Source organism: Lycorma delicatula, chromosome 1 (genome assembly GCF_047948215.1).
Source record: "Lycorma delicatula isolate Av1 chromosome 1, ASM4794821v1, whole genome shotgun sequence".
Lineage (NCBI taxonomy): Eukaryota > Metazoa > Arthropoda > Insecta > Hemiptera > Fulgoridae > Lycorma > Lycorma delicatula.
Window position 1 is genome coordinate 159929684 of NC_134455.1, and position 18542 is coordinate 159948225.

Sequence of the window (18542 nt, forward strand, 5' to 3'; positions counted from 1 at the left end):
ATTCGAAGCATTATGTTGACAAAATATTTCACGGAGTTTGCAAACAGTCTCTGTCAATATTCACCACATTTGTAATAAGTATTTATTTCTGAAACATGGTACTGCTGAAATGCTAAATAAATAAATTAACAATTAATATAATCTATCTTATCAGCACGTTGATACGTTCTCTAGATCTTTTGGCTTACTTGGAAGCCATCATCAGGAGTTAAAATTAATACATTAAAGTCAAAGTTTAAAAATCATAGTTAAAATTTTAAAACAGTCATGACTTTCCCGGTCCTACTAGTATAGTGAAGGAATATACATCTCTGGTGAATAATAATGAAATCAAACGGAACCATGCTATTAAAGATATAATTATTAGATTAAATTATTACTTCTTTATATTTATGTTTAGTATGTTTTTAAATAATATATTGCTGGAGACCAGCTTTCGGACCCAACAGCTCTTCTCAGAGCTAACTCAAAAACTGGCCCTTTTCAGGGCTACCACAAGGTTATAAATTACAGCGAACCGTCAAAGCCAATCGACGACAATAACAGCTCTTCTTAGGGTTATTACAAGGTTATACAATGCCACGTGACGTCGAAACCATTCAGTGACACTATGATATATTTAATACTGTATTGCATAAGTTGTGTTCAGCAATTTGTGTTCACTTCCTACAGTGGGTAGTGGGTGTCACTGCATTTCTAAAAGTTATATCGCACATTCTTTCTCTCTATCTTCTGAGTAAACTCTTGAATCCTGTAAATTAGCTAATTTATGTGTTTATGAATTTATACAACAAAAAACATCTGTGTGGAAACTCATCATTTAATTCAAAGTATTTAGCGTAGATCGGTCTGGTTTTTTATAACTAATAAAAGTTTTTGTTATTTCTTTCTATGTACTCTTGATTATATTAAAAAACATTATTTACAAATTGCATTTTCTACAAAAAATAAATGTATTTTGTAGCCTCTTCATATCTAAAGTGGAAACTATCTAATATATATATATATATATATAAAATAACCTCTTGGGTTTTCTCCCTTTAATGTTGTTTCCTTTAAGGGTTGGTCATATCAAAAATTTTTTCAGACAAAAGCTTTAGGTATTGTTTAGAGGAATAACCACCATTTACCTAGGCCAACGGTTGGTGATATCAAAAAATTTTACTTAAATAAGTTTTAGGCCCTTATCCAAAGAATAGTAGTAGTAGTAGTAGTAGAAAATATCAAACAAATTTGATATTTTACTTAATAAGAAAGTTATAGCAATATTTTGTTTTTTCATAAAAGCCCCCCCATTTCCACCCCCATGGTCTGATTTTGCCCATTAATGAACTTGACCGAGATTATGGTTCGATGTAATTTATGTATGAATTCAAACTGATTGATGCAAAATTATGGCAGTTACCATGTTCACAAGAAAGACCCATTACAATTAAAATTTCCTAAATATTTTAAGATTGTTATTCAAAATATCATCTGGAAGAATATTTCAATCTGTTTAGGTAGAAAAGTAATTTTTATATTTGTTAGAAACTAAGTAACAAATAACCATTATTTTATGAAATGTGTATAAGTAAGAATTATAATCCTTTAATTCATTCTGGTGATCACCTATGTTGGTTTCTGATTAAGAAATGTAAGCTTCCCTACCATAATAGGCAGAATAGGGTTAGATAAAAACAAGATGTGACTAAGAAAAAAGTCACTAAGCAACTGTTGGGTTATTAAGTAGCCTCATTGATGTTAAATTTTTTGCTTCCCTGCTGTCCTGCGATTCTGTAGAACCTTACTTCAGGGCCAACCTCTACAACCCAGTGTTGTAGAGGTTTTCTTCATATCCTATTTGAGGCAGCATAACATGACTTTAAATAAAAAAAAAAAGCTTATTTCAACTGCCTTGGTTTTGTTTGTTGCACTAACCGAGTTATGGGTTAGTTGTTAACCTAATTGATGCTGAGCTGTTACAACTGCTTTAAACTTTTGTGATTCTGTAAGAACTGGGACCAGATCCAAGGAAACTTAAAGTTATTTTTTTCTGAGTTTTGTTTTTAAGAGTTTTACTTTAGCGATTAAGGTTTAATTAATGACATTGCTCAGGCATATTTTACCTAGGTCTGGATAAGACCAGTTACCTAAATCATGAAAAAAATATGAAAAAAAGCAAAGTAAAAACACATTTCTGTTACTGAAAAATGATAAGTAAAAAACATATGAGAGAACAATAGCCTTTAGTTTTTTTAAATATAAAATGTATAGATTATTATGAATAAGGTGTGAGCTTTTGTTTTCAAAGTTTATTCAAAAGCTTTCTAATATTATTTTGTAAGTTTTCAGATCACAGTATTTGTGAATCCTATGTGGCATTCAGTCCTATGTTATCAGAAATAATGCTATTTACTGTTCTTATTATGTCATAATAAATGTTTTATTTTTTTTCTCAGTAGTTGAAATAATCTACAGTGGCAGCACGTGTATTTCTATGTTTATCCTCTGCTGTAAAATGAATATTAATTACAAAATTATTAATAAATATTTATGACAAGAGTTGTATAAATTTTATAAAGATAAGATTGTTCTCAATTAAATGTTAATTAAAATAAGTTTTAAGAAAGAAAATGGTAAAAAAACTGTTTCTGACCAGGAGTTAGGCAATGTAGATGAAAGAGTTTTAAATTTTGTGTAAATTTGATTCAGGATCAAGACCAGGCAATCTGACTTTCCGTAAAAATGAACAAGCTGTTCAGGAGTACTTAAATACTGAGTGCTGAAGTAGTAAAGATGGTTTACATAAGCCTTACATTGCATTGAGTTGGTAGTTCAGGGTACTTTATATGGATTCTTTGATACTGTTCCTGTTACCTTTTAGCTGCTGGATTCTAATTAACAACCCATCCTGGACTGGAAACCATGTATGTAACAAGGTACAGGTATACTTATTATACAGTCAAGTGATGTATTGCCTACAGGCTCTGAATTAAGAAAGCAGCAATAGAAATTTGGTGGTTTCCAGAAAATCATACAAATCAATTGGTCAGTTTATTACGACTGTTCCTCAAATAGGCCAAACTTCTTATATATATGTACATTACTAATTAATGTGTAGTTTGGTTTTCAGTTTACTCTTATATTAGATTCTTAATCTAATATTCCAAATAATATTTATTTAAATTATGATGCATAAATAATGTTATATGAAAAATTATTAAAACATCATAAAATGCAATTATTTTATTCATTTATATATATTGTATGTTTTATAATCAAAAACCAACTTGAACACCCAAGTACAGAATTACAAAGTAAATGAAATGATACTTAACCTTAGTTTTCTTTTCTTTATTCCAACAGCACTTTCGTAGGATCCCGCATCATCAGTTGTATATAAATTATATAAAATTACATATCAAAGCATAACAGTTATTATTATTTTTTTAATATACATAATGCTTGTTTTTTTTTTTACAGTTAAAACCAAGACTAAATAATGAATGTTCATTCATTGAAGATGCAGTTTTCTGGAGCTGCATCCAGTGGAGAAGGGCCATGTAACAACAATAATACTGCTAGCAGTAATAATAAATCTAGTGGTAGCCAGTTTTTAAGGACTCATATTCCAGTATCATCATTTAGGTGCAATCGAAATAATATCAACAATAGTATATTAAATAGTAGCAGTAATATAACGCCTGCAGTTAGTAATCATGAAAGTTTAACGTGTACCAATGACAAATGGAAAATCAAATTTGAAGAGGAAGAACGGAAGAGGAAGACATTACTGATGCAAAATCAAAAATGTAAGTTTATAATTTGTTATTGTTATCCATTTTAGTATCATTATATATTTTTCTATTGTGATTCGCAGGACAAATACTTCTATCTTTGAGTGTAGGTTTGATACCTGATGTTTGAAAAGGGTAAAACTATTTAGGATCTCGGTATCATGTTTGAATCAAAACTCCTTTTGTCTTAACATGTCAGATTTATTGTGAGAAAGAAGAATTTTGGCTGGATTAAGTTGGTTGCACATGAAATGTCATTATGGGAATACTGATATTTGTTTGCTGTAAAGTCTATAGTAATAAGCAATCTTGGATATGCTTCTGTAATTTGGAATCACAATTGAAGTTGACAATTTGAGATCACAATTGAAATTATTGAAGAAGCCTGGTGGAGATCTATCTCTTGGAAAAGTAAGAAGTTCCTCATCGTTTAAGGGGTGCAGATTATGTAGCTGTGTGAGATGAATTTAAGTTGACTTTAGAAAAGTGCAGAAGGTTAATGATGTTAAATATTTTGGTTTGAGAAAACATTATCCCTATGGACATTGGTTTTTCTTTTTCCTGTTTAGCCTCCGGTAACTACCGTTCAGATAATACTGAATACAGATAATAAGAGGATGATATGTATGAGTGTAACTGAAGTGTAGTCTTATACAGTCTCAGTTCGACCATTCCTGAGACGTGTGGTTAATTGAAACCCAACCACCAAAGAACACTGGTATCCACGATCTAGTGTTCAAATCCGTGTAAAAATAACTAACTTTACTAGGACTTGAACGCTAGAACTCTCGACTTCCAAATCAGCTGATTTGGGAAGACGCGTTCACCACTAGACCAACCCGGTGGGTTATGGACATTGGTCTGAGACAACTTAAACATCTTATAAATTTTCATATAGTGTTTAAGTGACTGCAATTGTATATAGACATTTCAGAAGAGAAAAGGTTATGTTGGACTATACCAATCCTTTTCAAATTCATCAGATTGTAGGATGAGGATTTTTAAGATCTTTTTATTTTATATAAGATAATATCTACTTGCCAGATTTTCTAAAAAAATTCCTTAATTTATTTTAAGAAAATTCTCAAATTTCTTTTCTAGTATTACCATTATTTGTGATTATTTAGTTTATCATCGGTTTAGGATTATTCTATTATATGAGGATAACAAAATAAGTTTTTTTCTCGGTTCTATTGCCCTAGATTGTATCTCAATACTCAATACAGTTTTTGGTTTGACAGGGAAGAATTGGATGACTAGAAAAGGAGTTAGGATGCTATCAACAAAAAAAGGAACTATTGTTTATTTATTACAAAATATAAGAATTGGATATACATATATTTTAATGAGGAGCTTAAAATGATGAAGTTAAAATTATTAATAAGCTAAAATTATTATAATAAGTTAATAAATTATAAATAAGTTAATAAATTAATGAAATAAATAAGTTAACAGAGTAACTTATTAATAAGTAACTATTAATAACTTATTATGTTAAGTACTATTAGTAGCTTATTAATAAGTTAATAAATTATAATAAGTTAATTGTAAGTTAAAATTATTAATATTATTATGCTTGAAATGTGGAATGCAGAGACATACTGCCCTGCTGTTTCCTTTGCCAAGTAACATTGTTGGAGTGTGAGAATTTTCATGTGACAAGCATGGGGTTTCACATATGATAGTTATAGCTCACATGATAGATAGTCACATGATGAAGCAAAGTAAACTAAAAAATGCACAGAAAAAAAAAACAATAATTCATGCTAGGATAAACATTTATTTAAAAATTTAATTTTCTCTTTTTGGATACTGGCTAATCTATTACAAATTTGTCTTTACTGAATTCTAACCATGATCATCTTTTTTGTACATCTTGACTACTATCAGAATTCTTTATGAAAAAATCTGGCATTCATTAAATAATTATAATTAAAATTGAAAAACTAGAGAATTTTCTTATTGTTGCACAAAGTTTACAAGTTCATTCTTCTCCCAGTACCCATTGTTGATATTTGATTTTTAGATCAAGCCAATCTAGTAGTCACTCTTTAAATTTTTATCTATTAAAATATATATATTTAAAGTTCTACATGTTAACTATAGTAAATATATTGTATTAATTAGTGTACTTTCAAATATGTTACTTTGCATATTCTACTATTTTTCAATTTATCGTTATAAAATACTTATTGACAATTCATTAAGTTATCCCAATCCGATAGCTTCATTACACACAAACTATCTCATTTGTAAACTCTGCAAGTCATAAAGCTTTGCATTTGTTATTTTATTATAAAAATATAATTATCTTTTTTTAACATGTTCTATGATTACTTTTCTTTTAGAAACCCCTTCATTAATCTAATATACTAAAGTATATTTATTATTAAAAAAAAATCATGTCAGTGCATTAGAATTTAATTGATACTGTTATCTCTTTTAAATGAAATGAAAAATTAAATTCTATAGCAGTGCGTATTTTTTCTCACTTATTTTTAATTTTGAATTTTGTATAATTTTCTGTAAATTAGCACTGATTAGAGTTTCAAGGATTATGTATAAAAAAAACCAGATTTTCCTTAATATAGAAATAATAGTATAAGTAAAAACTATGTTATCATTGCTGGCTTTAGTTTGATAATGACCTGTCTAGTTGTTCATGCTGTAAAACCCATGTTTAAAAAAAAAATTATATGCTGCATTAACATTTTTTGTGGTGCATTTTTTCACTAAAAAGAAAAATGGATTACAGTATTGTTTTATGGAAAGCACATTTATTTAGAAATCTTGAACATATAAAATGTATAACTGTAAAACAGATATTGGGATTTAAAATTGACTTAGATTAATGTGGATTTTAAACTAACCCATAGCAAAACAAAATCAAAATTTCTTTTCATTTTTAATGAACAAGAATAAGGTATATTTATTATTAAAAAAATCATGTCAGTGCATTAGAATTTAATTGATAGTGTTATTTGTCAAAGTTTAGAAAGCTCACTTGAATTCAAGCATGGATTTCTGGAATTGTAGTGGCTTTTTGCTACCTATGACATCCTGTCATGTTACACTATTCTGTAACTGTAATATTAGAAATTTGAACACTTCTTCAGACATCCTAGGTAGAATTACTGCTTATCTGTGTTGGCATTTTTTAATTTTTTGACAAGTACTAATTTTGTAGTAATCACAGTGCAAAAATTAATTGTTAAATATTTTCGTTTTATGGAATAGACAGAATTTAGTCTCTTGTGAATTATCTACTTTTTAATTTCAATGATTGTATTTGTTAGGCAGAACTATGCATCTGTATAGTTGCCCAAAATGGTTAGAGAAGGTATTACAACTCACCATAATTCCTTCCTACACTTACAAATACATCCTACATCTTTTTCTTTTGTACAAATATGCTAAGTTGCTTACAGTTATTAGAGTATTTTTTTTCAGTCTGTTAAAATAAGTAACAGTCAAGGTGATAGTACTTTTTTCAATAACCGGGTAAATAATGTTTTTACCATAGATATTAAATTATTATAGAGCTTCCATTTTTGGTGACCAGAATAGCAACATTATCATAGTGAGTGTGGTTGAATACTTTCCACTTGTCTAATAGTATTCTTGAAATACAGACATGTATTATACACAGAATTTTTTAACAAAGTTTTTAATATTTTTGTTCAGGAGGGACCTAAAAAATGTTAAGATATACAGAACACAGAGGTAGTCATTTTTTGTCCAGTTACTTCAACAAATGAAAAAAGAATATTTTTCCTTTGGTATTACATATCCCTCCAATTACTTCTATGAACCACTGGGACTTAGTTACTCACAAATCATTAAAAAATCTGATGTGAGCACTACATGACTTCTTTGTATGCCTTTCTTTCTTTTTTCTGTTTAGCCTCCGGTAATTACCGTTCAGATAATACTTCAGAGGATGAGTGAGGATGTTATGTACGAGTGTAAATGAAGTGTAGTCTTCTACAGTCTTAGTTCGACCATTCCTGAGATGTGTGGTTAATTGAAACCCAATCACCAAAGAGCACCGGTATCCATGATCTAGTATTCAAGTCCATGTAAAAATAACTGACTTTACTAGGACTTGAACGCTGGAACTCTCGACTTCAGAAGACGCATTCACCACTAGACCAACCCAGTGGGTTTCTTTGTTCACCTATTAAATTACATATACACATTTTTTGCTGCATTTCATTTGCACTTATTTCATTTGAAAGTGAGATACTGTCCTCCAATTCTGTAATAAAGTGGACAGTTACACAATTGCTAAAATATTAGTTATTAGCATCAAATATTTACACAATTATTAATTCAACAATCTTACCTGAAATATTAGGATAGAGTAAAAGTCCCCCTCTATTACTCTTTAAATAAATGTATGTCTTATCTTTTTTTTTTTTTTGTCTTCAGTCATTTGACTGGTTTGATGCAGCTCTCCAAGATTCCCTATCTAGTGCTAGTCGTTTCATTTCAGTATACCCTCTACATCCTACATCCCCAACAATTTGTTTTACATACTCCAAACGTGGCCTGCCTACACAATTTTTCCCTTCTACCTGTCCTTCCAATATTAAAGAGACTATTCCAGGATGCCTTAGTATGTGGCCTATAAGTCTGTTTCTTCTTTTAACTATATTTTTCCAAATGCTACTTTCTTCATCTATTTGCCGCAATACCTCTTCATTTGTCACTTTATCCACCCTGTCTTATCTATCTAATACAATTTTTTTTAAATTATTATGATGTAACTATCAACAAAATGAAAACAAAAACGAATAATAAGATGTTTCACCAAATCTGATGCGGACACCACATGACTTACTTGTACACCTGTTAAATTATATATACACATTTTTTTAAAAATGAAAAGTATTTAAAATTTTATTTCATTAATAACTTATGATATATTTTTTTTATTGTTATTATTGAATATTATTTATTGTAAATTTTTTTCTACAATCAGAGGTTAATAATTATTAATAAATCAATATATTTAAATAAAAAAAAGGAGATGAAGTCTGATTCAGACCGATTTGCCTTCCCCTTAGTAAGATCCAAGTATTTCATTAATTAAAATTTCATTTGGGTATAACTCTGAAACCAATGATATATCGTTGAAAAGCTCTCAATGAAGGCTTATTACTGCAGTTAAGAAAAAGTCCAAAATCCAATTTTTTTGTATTTTGGGCTTTTTTGGACACTTTTGTTTCAGTTTATTGCAATCAAAAGGGGAGGTATACAACTAGATGTTACAACAGTCCTAAATCCAAAATTTCAACATCCTATCGCTAGTCGTTTTTGAGTTATGCGAGATACATAACGTACGTACAGACGTCACGCCGAAACTAGTGAAAATGGATTCAGGGATGGTCAAAATGTATATTTTCGTTGAAATCTGAAATTTTGCACGATCACAATACTTCCTTTACTTCGTAGAAGGAAGTAAAAAAACTTCTTAAAAATAGTCAGAAACTAAAAAAAATTATACTATTTTTTTTTTTTATTTCAATAACGTTGGGAATTGTTTAGATTTCAGAAAGTTGAAATTAAAAGAAAAGTCTAAAAAATCTTTTTTAGAGCAGTCTTAAAATTCTATTTTACACTTTCTTATGTCGCTGTATGAAATTGACAAAGCTGTTTATTTTACAGCATCATAATGAATAATATGATCAAATAACCTAATTGATCTTAATTGAGAATATATGTATCTACATTAAATGTTTAGCTGTTAGAAATAAAAATGTTACCTCTTTTAATAATATTTTTGTTTAATATTTTGCAAGTCTACATAACAATTTATTACATTTAGATTTTATTGTTCATTATTATTTTTTTTTTAAGTAACAAGAGAATATGAAGAATTCCAAAGAAGATTTTCTGTATTACAAGATGATTTGAAGAGTAAAGTAAGGCAACTTAATGAAAAAGAACATCAATTAATACATCTTCGTAAACGTAAGTGTTATTAAGCTACCCATAACAATAGATTGTGAATTTTGTTTTAAAAGAAGTTTGTGTTTTTATTACACAAAAAGATTATGAACTTATTTTTTTAACATGTAATTTCCATTATGAACACAAACTTACACAGATTTTAGAAATGTTTCTTAAAAATTTAGTAATACAATGAAACTAGCTATATCACCATAATTCCTTAACCGGAAAGACTGTGTAATTCTTGTACCATAATAAATTTTTTATATTAATAAAATTATTGTTTAAAGAATGTATCACGAAGATCCCGCAGGACTTTCTTAAAGTGTTCTATTCGTGAGAATAATGGAAAAAGTTCATATAAACATATATCCTATAACGCTTCGTTTCCGAGTTACGGCTTGTGAAAGGCTTCGCTCTGATCTCAGTTACCCCGGTGAAATAAGATCGTACTGAAATCTTTATGACGTTAATTATGGGGCAGAATTAGTAATTTCGTATGGTTTTTGACCTGAGAAATTGGATAAAATAGTTCTCAGAACCGTGTATGAAGTAGTTTTTAAAAAATCTGGAGTCTAGATCGCTTGATCTAACACCTTTCGATTTTTGCGTCTGGGGACGGATGAAAAATATTGTATACAAAACAAAAATAAATTCTCGTGAGGAATTAATTGTCCTCATTATGGACGCGGCTGAGCAACTTAAGAACAGTCATTAAGAACTAAAAAGAGCAAACAAAAGCAGTACAAAAGTGTGCCAAGAAATGTGTTGAAAATGGCGGGCTCATTTTTGAACATTTATTATACTGTGTACGTACGAGGCATATTCGTAGTATACGGGCAGTTTAGTCATTAAAAAAATTAGCTCGTGAGAAAAGGTTTTTACCGACAGTTTTAGTTTATTATACATCTACTTCATTTTTCCACATAATCGCCATTCGGTTCTAAGCACTTTTCGTAACGTTGCACCGGTTTTTTTAACCTTTCTGCATAGAAGTTCGCCGCCTGGGAATTGAACTAGTTGAAAACGGCAGTCTTGAGTTCCTCGTCGTTTTCAAACCGTTATCCACCAAGCCACTTTTTCAAATGCAAGAGGAGGTAGTCGTCGCTAGGTGCAAAATCGTCGGAACTATATGGAGGGTGGTCAAAATGTTCCCAACGAAAATCTTGATTCTTCTTCTTGGTTAAGGCAGCGATGTGAGGACGCGCGTTGTCGTGAAGTAGGATTTCGCCGGACGACAGTATCCCGTGTCGTCGATTTTGGATCGCATGTATCAGTTTGGTAAGCGTTTCGCAGTACACGTCAGCTGTAATTGTTAATTCACGTTCCATGAAATCAACCTAAATAACGCCCTTTTCGTCCCAAAAACGGTAGCCAACATCTTCGATTCTAGTACGTAGGTAGCTTAAACTTTTTCGATTTTGGGGAACTTGAATGGCGCCACTGCATTACTGTTGTTTCGATTCTGCGTTGGTGGAGGATATCCACGTTTCGTCGCCCGTAACAATGTGGGAAAACAAATAATCTCCATCTTGTCGATAGCGGTCCAAAATTGCTCGTTCACTGCACATTGTTTGCTTGGTTGTGTTGGTTGGTGAGCATTTTCGGTACTCTTACACACAATTTGTGATATCCGTGCTTTTCTGTGACAATCGTGTAGATAGAGGTGCGTAAAACATGCGGAAATTCATAAGCTGAGCAGTAATCGTCAATCGCCAATCACATCTCAGTTTTTGGTACATTTGTTCAACGATTTCGTCGGTCTGAATACTGGGCCTGCTATTCCGCTCTTCCTCATGCACATTTGTGCGGCCATTTTTAAAGTCTCGACACCATTGTCTAACCTTTCTTTCACTCATTACTGTAGGTCCATACCCTAGGCACAACTCCCGATGAATTTCAGCAGCTTCTTTTGATCCTTTTGCACACAGAAATCGAATCACAGCGCGCACTTCACAACTGGTGGGAGAAACGATTGTCACAAGACACTGCGATTTGCATTACCCTGCAGGAAACAGACTATTGTATCAAAACTGCAGTGGCTTCGTAAATAGCCGATATATGGCCCTGTGTGCGTGAATCTGTGTTCAGACCCGCTAATATTTAAATATAAGCCGACGGCCCTTATTTTATGAATTTGCCTCGTATAATGCACTTTGGTTTTGTGTACTGTTTCTAAATAAAATTTGAGTTTTCCTAACTTTTATTTGTTTTATTCAAATTATCTTACACCATTTTGTTCAGAATTAAATTATCTAAGTCTTGCTTAAAGGTTTTATGTGTTTACTACCCATTTAACAAAGTTATTGTACGTCAAACATAAAAAACGGGGTTTTATCCCAATTTATTGGTTTTCATCTCAGATTTCTTAATAACTACTGCATATACGGTTCTTGGACATTTTTATTCGAGTTTTCAGTAAGAAACCGTAAAAAATCACTACTTCTACCCCTTAATTAAAATTCTGTATAAAAATCTATTGTGTGTTATAGTTGCTCAGAGGATAAATATATCTTTCTGTCTAGAAAATTGTAAAACGTGTAACAGTTAAATTTCAATTTTTTTTTGGCCTAATTATTGTAGGCTTTTAAATAATTCCAGATCTAGGCTATATAAGATGGATAAAAACAGTTGCATCTGTACTTAACTTGTACAGGAATTCATAAAATGCAAATTTTAAGGAAACTATTCTATTTTTCATTTAACTCATTTTATTTATTATCCATGATTACTATGTTTGCAGAGACCTGAAAATGTATCATGTTTCTTCAGTATGGTGTTTTATAAAATGTGATTAAAACAAGATAAAAATATTAAAATTTTAGATATGAATATTAACCGTTTCATTCGCTAAAATAAAATGAACATTCTGTTGAAAGATAATGAAACAATTGTTTTTGATATCATTATTTTGTTGAGTTCTTCCATCCGTTTTTAGTTTCTTATAGTGCTCTAAAAATTAGTTATAATCATTACTATTAAACAGAAATTAATGGAACTTAAGAAAAAAAACAATTTTTTATTACATTTTATACAAGTATAATTTAAAATATATGTACATTCAAGATATGAAGTTGCTGGCAACTCTCTTTCTTCATTCATCATGAAAATGCTAAAGTTCTATAGGTATGCGATAAAATCTACTGAAAAAGTTAATAGCCAATAACATTAAATAAATGTTAAAAATTAAATATTATTTAATAAATGTATGTTTTAAGTATGTTTTTTATTAGTGATGTAAGCTAAACAGCCCCCATGTCATTTCCATGCCAGCTGACAACTGGTTAGACAAATGATCTGATTGATTGATGGGCTAGGTCAATGAAGTAATTTGTACTTGGCAGTTGAATTGACCAGCTGTTAGTATATTCTAATTTTCTTTCATTATTCCATGAAATGGTATAAAAATGAAATGAAATAATTATGGTTCTATATTATTGAATGGAAAATAGTAAAACAGTAAACAGTGTATATAATTTTTTCAATTTATAACTTCCAAAAAATGTTCTGTTGAAGTAAGAAGTTACTGGTGATACTCTTCATGTCTTTGTATCTCAGATTAATAGTATACTCTATTATAAAATCTGTATAGAAACAATAAAAATTTTGATTATGCCACTAAACATTTAGTCTGTGAAAAAAATAAGGGAAACAGGTTTAATACAGTCAGTGAATAATAATTTAATGATACCATTCTCTTTATAGTGATAAAAGATAAATGCTGATTCAAAAGTAATCTGGTCTATCTGCTATTTTTCTACCATAATGAAAAGTTATTTCATTTTTTTTATACGCTGCTGTAGAATCTATGCAATATGCATATAATCCTTTTTAGTATTCACATTCGAGGAATAAAGGCGATGAATGTGGAACCAGAAAGATAACCTGTTGGACTGGGTCATCAGTTGGCAGGAATCATTTATTTAATTATGATATAATTAAGTTTCCTTAAAGTTGAGTGTAGTTATATTGTGCATCTGAAAATCTGTTTTAACCCCCCTAACTTTTCAGTAGTCATTCCTTAGCAATTTACAATTAAAATGAAATTTCTCATTTTGTTAATATGTATACGTTGTACCTGTTATTGATTTTTTTAAATTATTTCAGCTCTTTCAGATTTTTTTGTTCATCCTTCACAAGAAAGGTGGTTGGTTCTCTGTGATTCCAATTTCCCCATTCCCAAACTATTATTCCTTAAAAAAAGGCTTTTGTCTCAACATGCCACTAGTTTATGACAATTTTTCTAGGATTATGTACAAGTTTACACGAGATCTAGAGGGTATAAAAGTGGTGGTTATTTTTGTTAAACTATTAACAATTTGTTATTTAGTATACTATTCTAATGCTACTTATATGCTGTGTAACAATAGATTGTAGAATTGGGTGGTTAAAAGCTATACTTCAGATTTTGATAGCTTGAATTTAAACTTAAAATTTTCAAAATTAAAACTTTTTTAAGAAAAAATTGTGAATATTGATATTGTTTTCTTCACAGTGTCAGAGGCTGTATGTAAGGAATACGATCAGATGAAGACACAATATGATTTAGAAACAAACACAATGCAGAAAGCTATGAAGAGAGCATCTCAGGTCAATATTCCTTTTTAATTTATTATCTAAATAGTTTGTCGATTCGTTCTGAAAAACTGTCTTAAACTTTGAGGAAAATGTTGAAGAAAAGATAGTTGTACATTCTGAACATGATTTGTTTGAAAAATCTATGTAATGTTATTTGAAGTTATGATAATCCCATTAATTTTTTGTATGCAGGATTAACTTTATCACCAGTTAGCTATTATGATATTTTTTCTCTGATACTGGAGAATCCAAGTTCAAGCCAGTTTTAATTATAATATATTTGGGTTTGAATACTAAAGTATTCAACTTACTAGTTGTACTGTTCAGTAAATTGCATTATCTGAGTGGTGGCTGGTGTTAAACTGGGCAAGAAATACAATTGAATTGTATAGTATGAATTTGAGTAAAAAAAAAAATTATGGCAGTATATAAATTCCTTTTATATTTTTGATATAAAGCTATCTTCCCCTTTATTATATGTTTATTTATTTATAATGATTATTTTGCCAACCTCCATGACATGAGTGGTACTGTCTCTGCCTTTCACCCAGAGGTCCTGGGTTCAAATCCCTGGTCAGGCATGGCATTTTTCATATGCTACAAATTTTCATTCAGGCTAAATGATCATTAGCAGTCGATGCCCGCACATTATTTTAATGGAATTTATAGTTAAGGTAGAGTCCTCTTTATAATTTTCTTGATTTCTAGTTAGTATTACCATCTTCTTAGTGATACTTTATGGTTTCAGTTTCTGACAAGAATCTGGATATAACAGTGACATCAAATTGTGTATCAGTTTTCAATCAATAAAGAGATTGAGAATATCAATCTATTAATTGTTTTTAACGACTTAGTGAGCAACTTATTATCACTATATAAAATCTTTTGAAATCTATGTCTGCAATTTTCAGCAAATAAAGGTGTCCCAAAATGAGCTGACACTAATTTTTTAATAAAACCTATTTTTTATTAGATAATTGATAATATTTTTGCTTTATTAGAAAGTGGTGACTTGGAGGTTATGAGTGATATAAAACATCTGACAAAATGAGTGCCTCGGCCGTGGCTGCACTTATTCACCCTTTTGACAAAATTTTCCATAACATGTTGACATAATTGCTAGCAGTGTATCAAATTTTTTTTTGATGTTTTCAATTGTTTGTGGTTTATTGATGTCACTTTTCTTAAGATAACCCTAAAGAAAAAAGTCCAACAGTGTCAAGTCTCATGATCTTGGCAGCCAGTTCACAACATCACCTTGTTTTGAGATAACATGACCATTAAATGTTTCTTGCAATAACTTATGTTTCATTGACACTGTGGCATGTTGCTCCATCTTGTTGAAATCACATGTCTTCCACATCTGTGTCATTAAATATTTGAAATCATCTCATGATATTGAACTTTATTGATGGTAATGGCATCTCCATTTTCATTTTTGATGAAGTAAGGTCCAATCAGTCCCTCAGCCCAAAATCCACACCAAACCTTGACCTGTCAGGATGCATAGGAAGTTCTTCAATCTTTTTTGGATTTTCTGATCCTAAAATTTGACAGTTCTTTCATTGACAAAGCTAGTAAAAAGAAAATTAGCCTCATCACTGAAGATAATTTTTTTCAAAAACTTGTGTTGTTATTTATACAATTTTTACACATTGTTCAAGTGTGTAATTTTCCGTAATTTAATCTAAATGTTTACTGATAACAGCATATAAAAATTTCTAAACTATTTCTGTTACTTCTTTTAATATCAGAAGTGCAGTCGCTTTTTGAAAAAAAATCCATCAGGACTTAGTTCAAACTAAAATTGACTGCTATTTTAAATCATCTAAGTATAAATATAAATTGTACGTATCCGCATTTGATTTTTACATTATTTTTTGTACATGTGTTTTGATTAATATTCTTGTCCACGGTAGCTTATTTGATTAATATTTGTGTAACTTACATGGTTTTTTATTCCATTTTAGTATAGTACAATAATTTTATTCTTATTCTGTTGGTCGATTACAATAGTACAGTATTATTTGAAAAATTAAAAAGGCCCAAGACATTTAATAAACTATTTCCTTAATTCACTGAAGCTAATGCTGAATTTTATTATGTTATAATTGTTGTAATGTATTATATAAAATAAATATAAAAGATTATAATTATAATGTTAATACAGAGTTTTCTTTTGTAGTAGTATTGGCATTTAATAATGGCTTTTGATCGCAGCAGTTGTGCCAAGAACTGAAGTAAGAAAAATGACTGTGTGAAGAGCTTTCATCATTTTATATGGTTGTCTATTTTGAAGCAAGTTTACTGCCAGTTTCTGTCTATTCTCTTTTATCTCCAATTCTTAAATATTGATAGTTCTCAATTTATTTTAAATTATCTGCTATTTTTACTCTCCTCTATCCTTTTTTATGTGTGCCATTTATAATTTTTCTAAATCTGTTTTAATCGGCTCGTTTCTCTTTTTTGGTGTCAAAGCCAATAATTGAATTTCCTATTCTCTATTGCTCTAATTAAGCTTCTATTCCTACTCAACCCTCTTATTCCATCTTCATTTTTCACCTTTTAGATAAACAGTGTCGGGAAGTTTGACAGCTGGACCAAACAGTTGTAAGCCAATTGTTCACAAATTATTCACTTATTACTTATTTAATTTCCAGCTTACAGAAGACTATTTGGTGTCACATGTGATTAAAAAATGTTTTAGTATTTTCAATTTTAACACATTTTCCTCAAGATTTTAATTTTCTTAAAAGCATTATTTATTTTGTTATTACTAATAAATATTATAATTGTAATTTCAAAAAAATCAAAATATAATTTGAGGGGACTCTCTGGACAAATTTTTATGAAAACCTCAAAACCCTCTGGACAATTTTTATGAGAAAATTATGTTATATCTAAAAAAATATTTCTGGTTATTTTATTTATTAAAAAACAAGAAATGAAATTACATTACATTAAAGTGTATGTGTCAAAGATTTTTACTCACAACACATTCCTATTTTGTAAAAGGTTGCCGTCGGAATTGCTTAAAATTATTTATTTGTATGCTATCTGGATAATGAATGTTTTGCTGTATAACAAACTTCATTACTTGAACTGTTGTATTATTTTAGTAAGGACAATGAGTAAAACATTAAATTTAATTTAATTACTATGTTATTGTGATTATCATTTTTTTTAAATATTTTTAGTGGTACAAAGAAAATAAAGAGTTAAAAAGAAGGAGTACTTTATTAATTGGTAAAGTAATGCAATTGTCACCCGATATTGAATCATTACAACAGTTGGAACAATTATCTGGTGATCAAACTGATAATACAACAACTGGTTTGTCAAATTCTGAACAAGGAAGTGATGATATAGAAGAGTTGAATAAAATGATACAAGGTAGGTTTATACATTACAATTATTGTTACACAGAACACAATTGTTTATATTACAATTTTTAACAGTTATATAACTATTTGGTGGTAACATAATTATTCTAAATTAATGTTTTTTTTTAACTACATTAAGTCTTAATGTGTGCATTTATTCTTGATGGACTATTTTTTCTCTTCTGTTCAAATCTACAAATTAAGGGAATGAACTGCATTTAGTTATTCTTTGATGATTAATGACTTATGTTGTAAGGTTTTAATCCTTGTTTGTATTGCAATTATTTAATTTAATTGCTTTATTTCTACCTCATTATCTCATATCCTTTCAAAGAGATAATAACTATTAACCTTATTTTCAATGCCTTTGATTCTCAACATTTGGCAACCATTTTTAGAGACAACTACATCATAAGGCCATATTTTGTTCATTAGTTATTTTAGAAACATAGTTTGAAAGAAAGAAAATTACAGATTTCACAATTTTATAGTGTTTATCATATCAGTTATATGTACTATTTATTGCTGTTGCATCAATATAAATACTAAATTCAATGTTGATAACAATTCCATGAATGTAGGACCTGATGAATGAGTTTTATTTTGATTTCACGAATGATTGCTGTAAGCCGAATGAGGATTAAAGGTCTTTGATGTTTCTGCATAAGAAAGTTGGTGGTAAAAACTGTATAAAATTATTCATTTTATGATGATAAACTAAACCAAATTTGTTTTTAATATAGTTTTAAAAACTGATGTCATTATGCTTTCATTCACTTTTCTGGTAACCTGGAGATCTATTATCAGCCACTGAAGACAGCCTATAAAAGCAACAGAAAGTATTGTG

At 29.7% G+C, this 18542-nt stretch overlaps 1 protein-coding gene across 2 annotated transcripts in view; it reads left to right on the forward strand.

The window, feature by feature from the left end:
• The window catches only part of LOC142324808 (shootin-1-like), a 98520-nt gene that overhangs the window by 53834 nt on the left and 26144 nt on the right, over nt 1–18542 (forward strand). For both annotated transcript variants that reach the window (XM_075365835.1, XM_075365826.1), the window contains exons 2-5: nt 3466–3794; nt 9642–9755; nt 14230–14324; nt 17510–17705. In XM_075365835.1, coding sequence (XP_075221950.1) covers nt 3485–3794; nt 9642–9755; nt 14230–14324; nt 17510–17705 — 715 coding nt within the window. In that variant the 5' untranslated portion in view covers nt 3466–3484. The remainder of the gene's footprint in view (nt 1–3465; nt 3795–9641; nt 9756–14229; nt 14325–17509; nt 17706–18542) is intronic.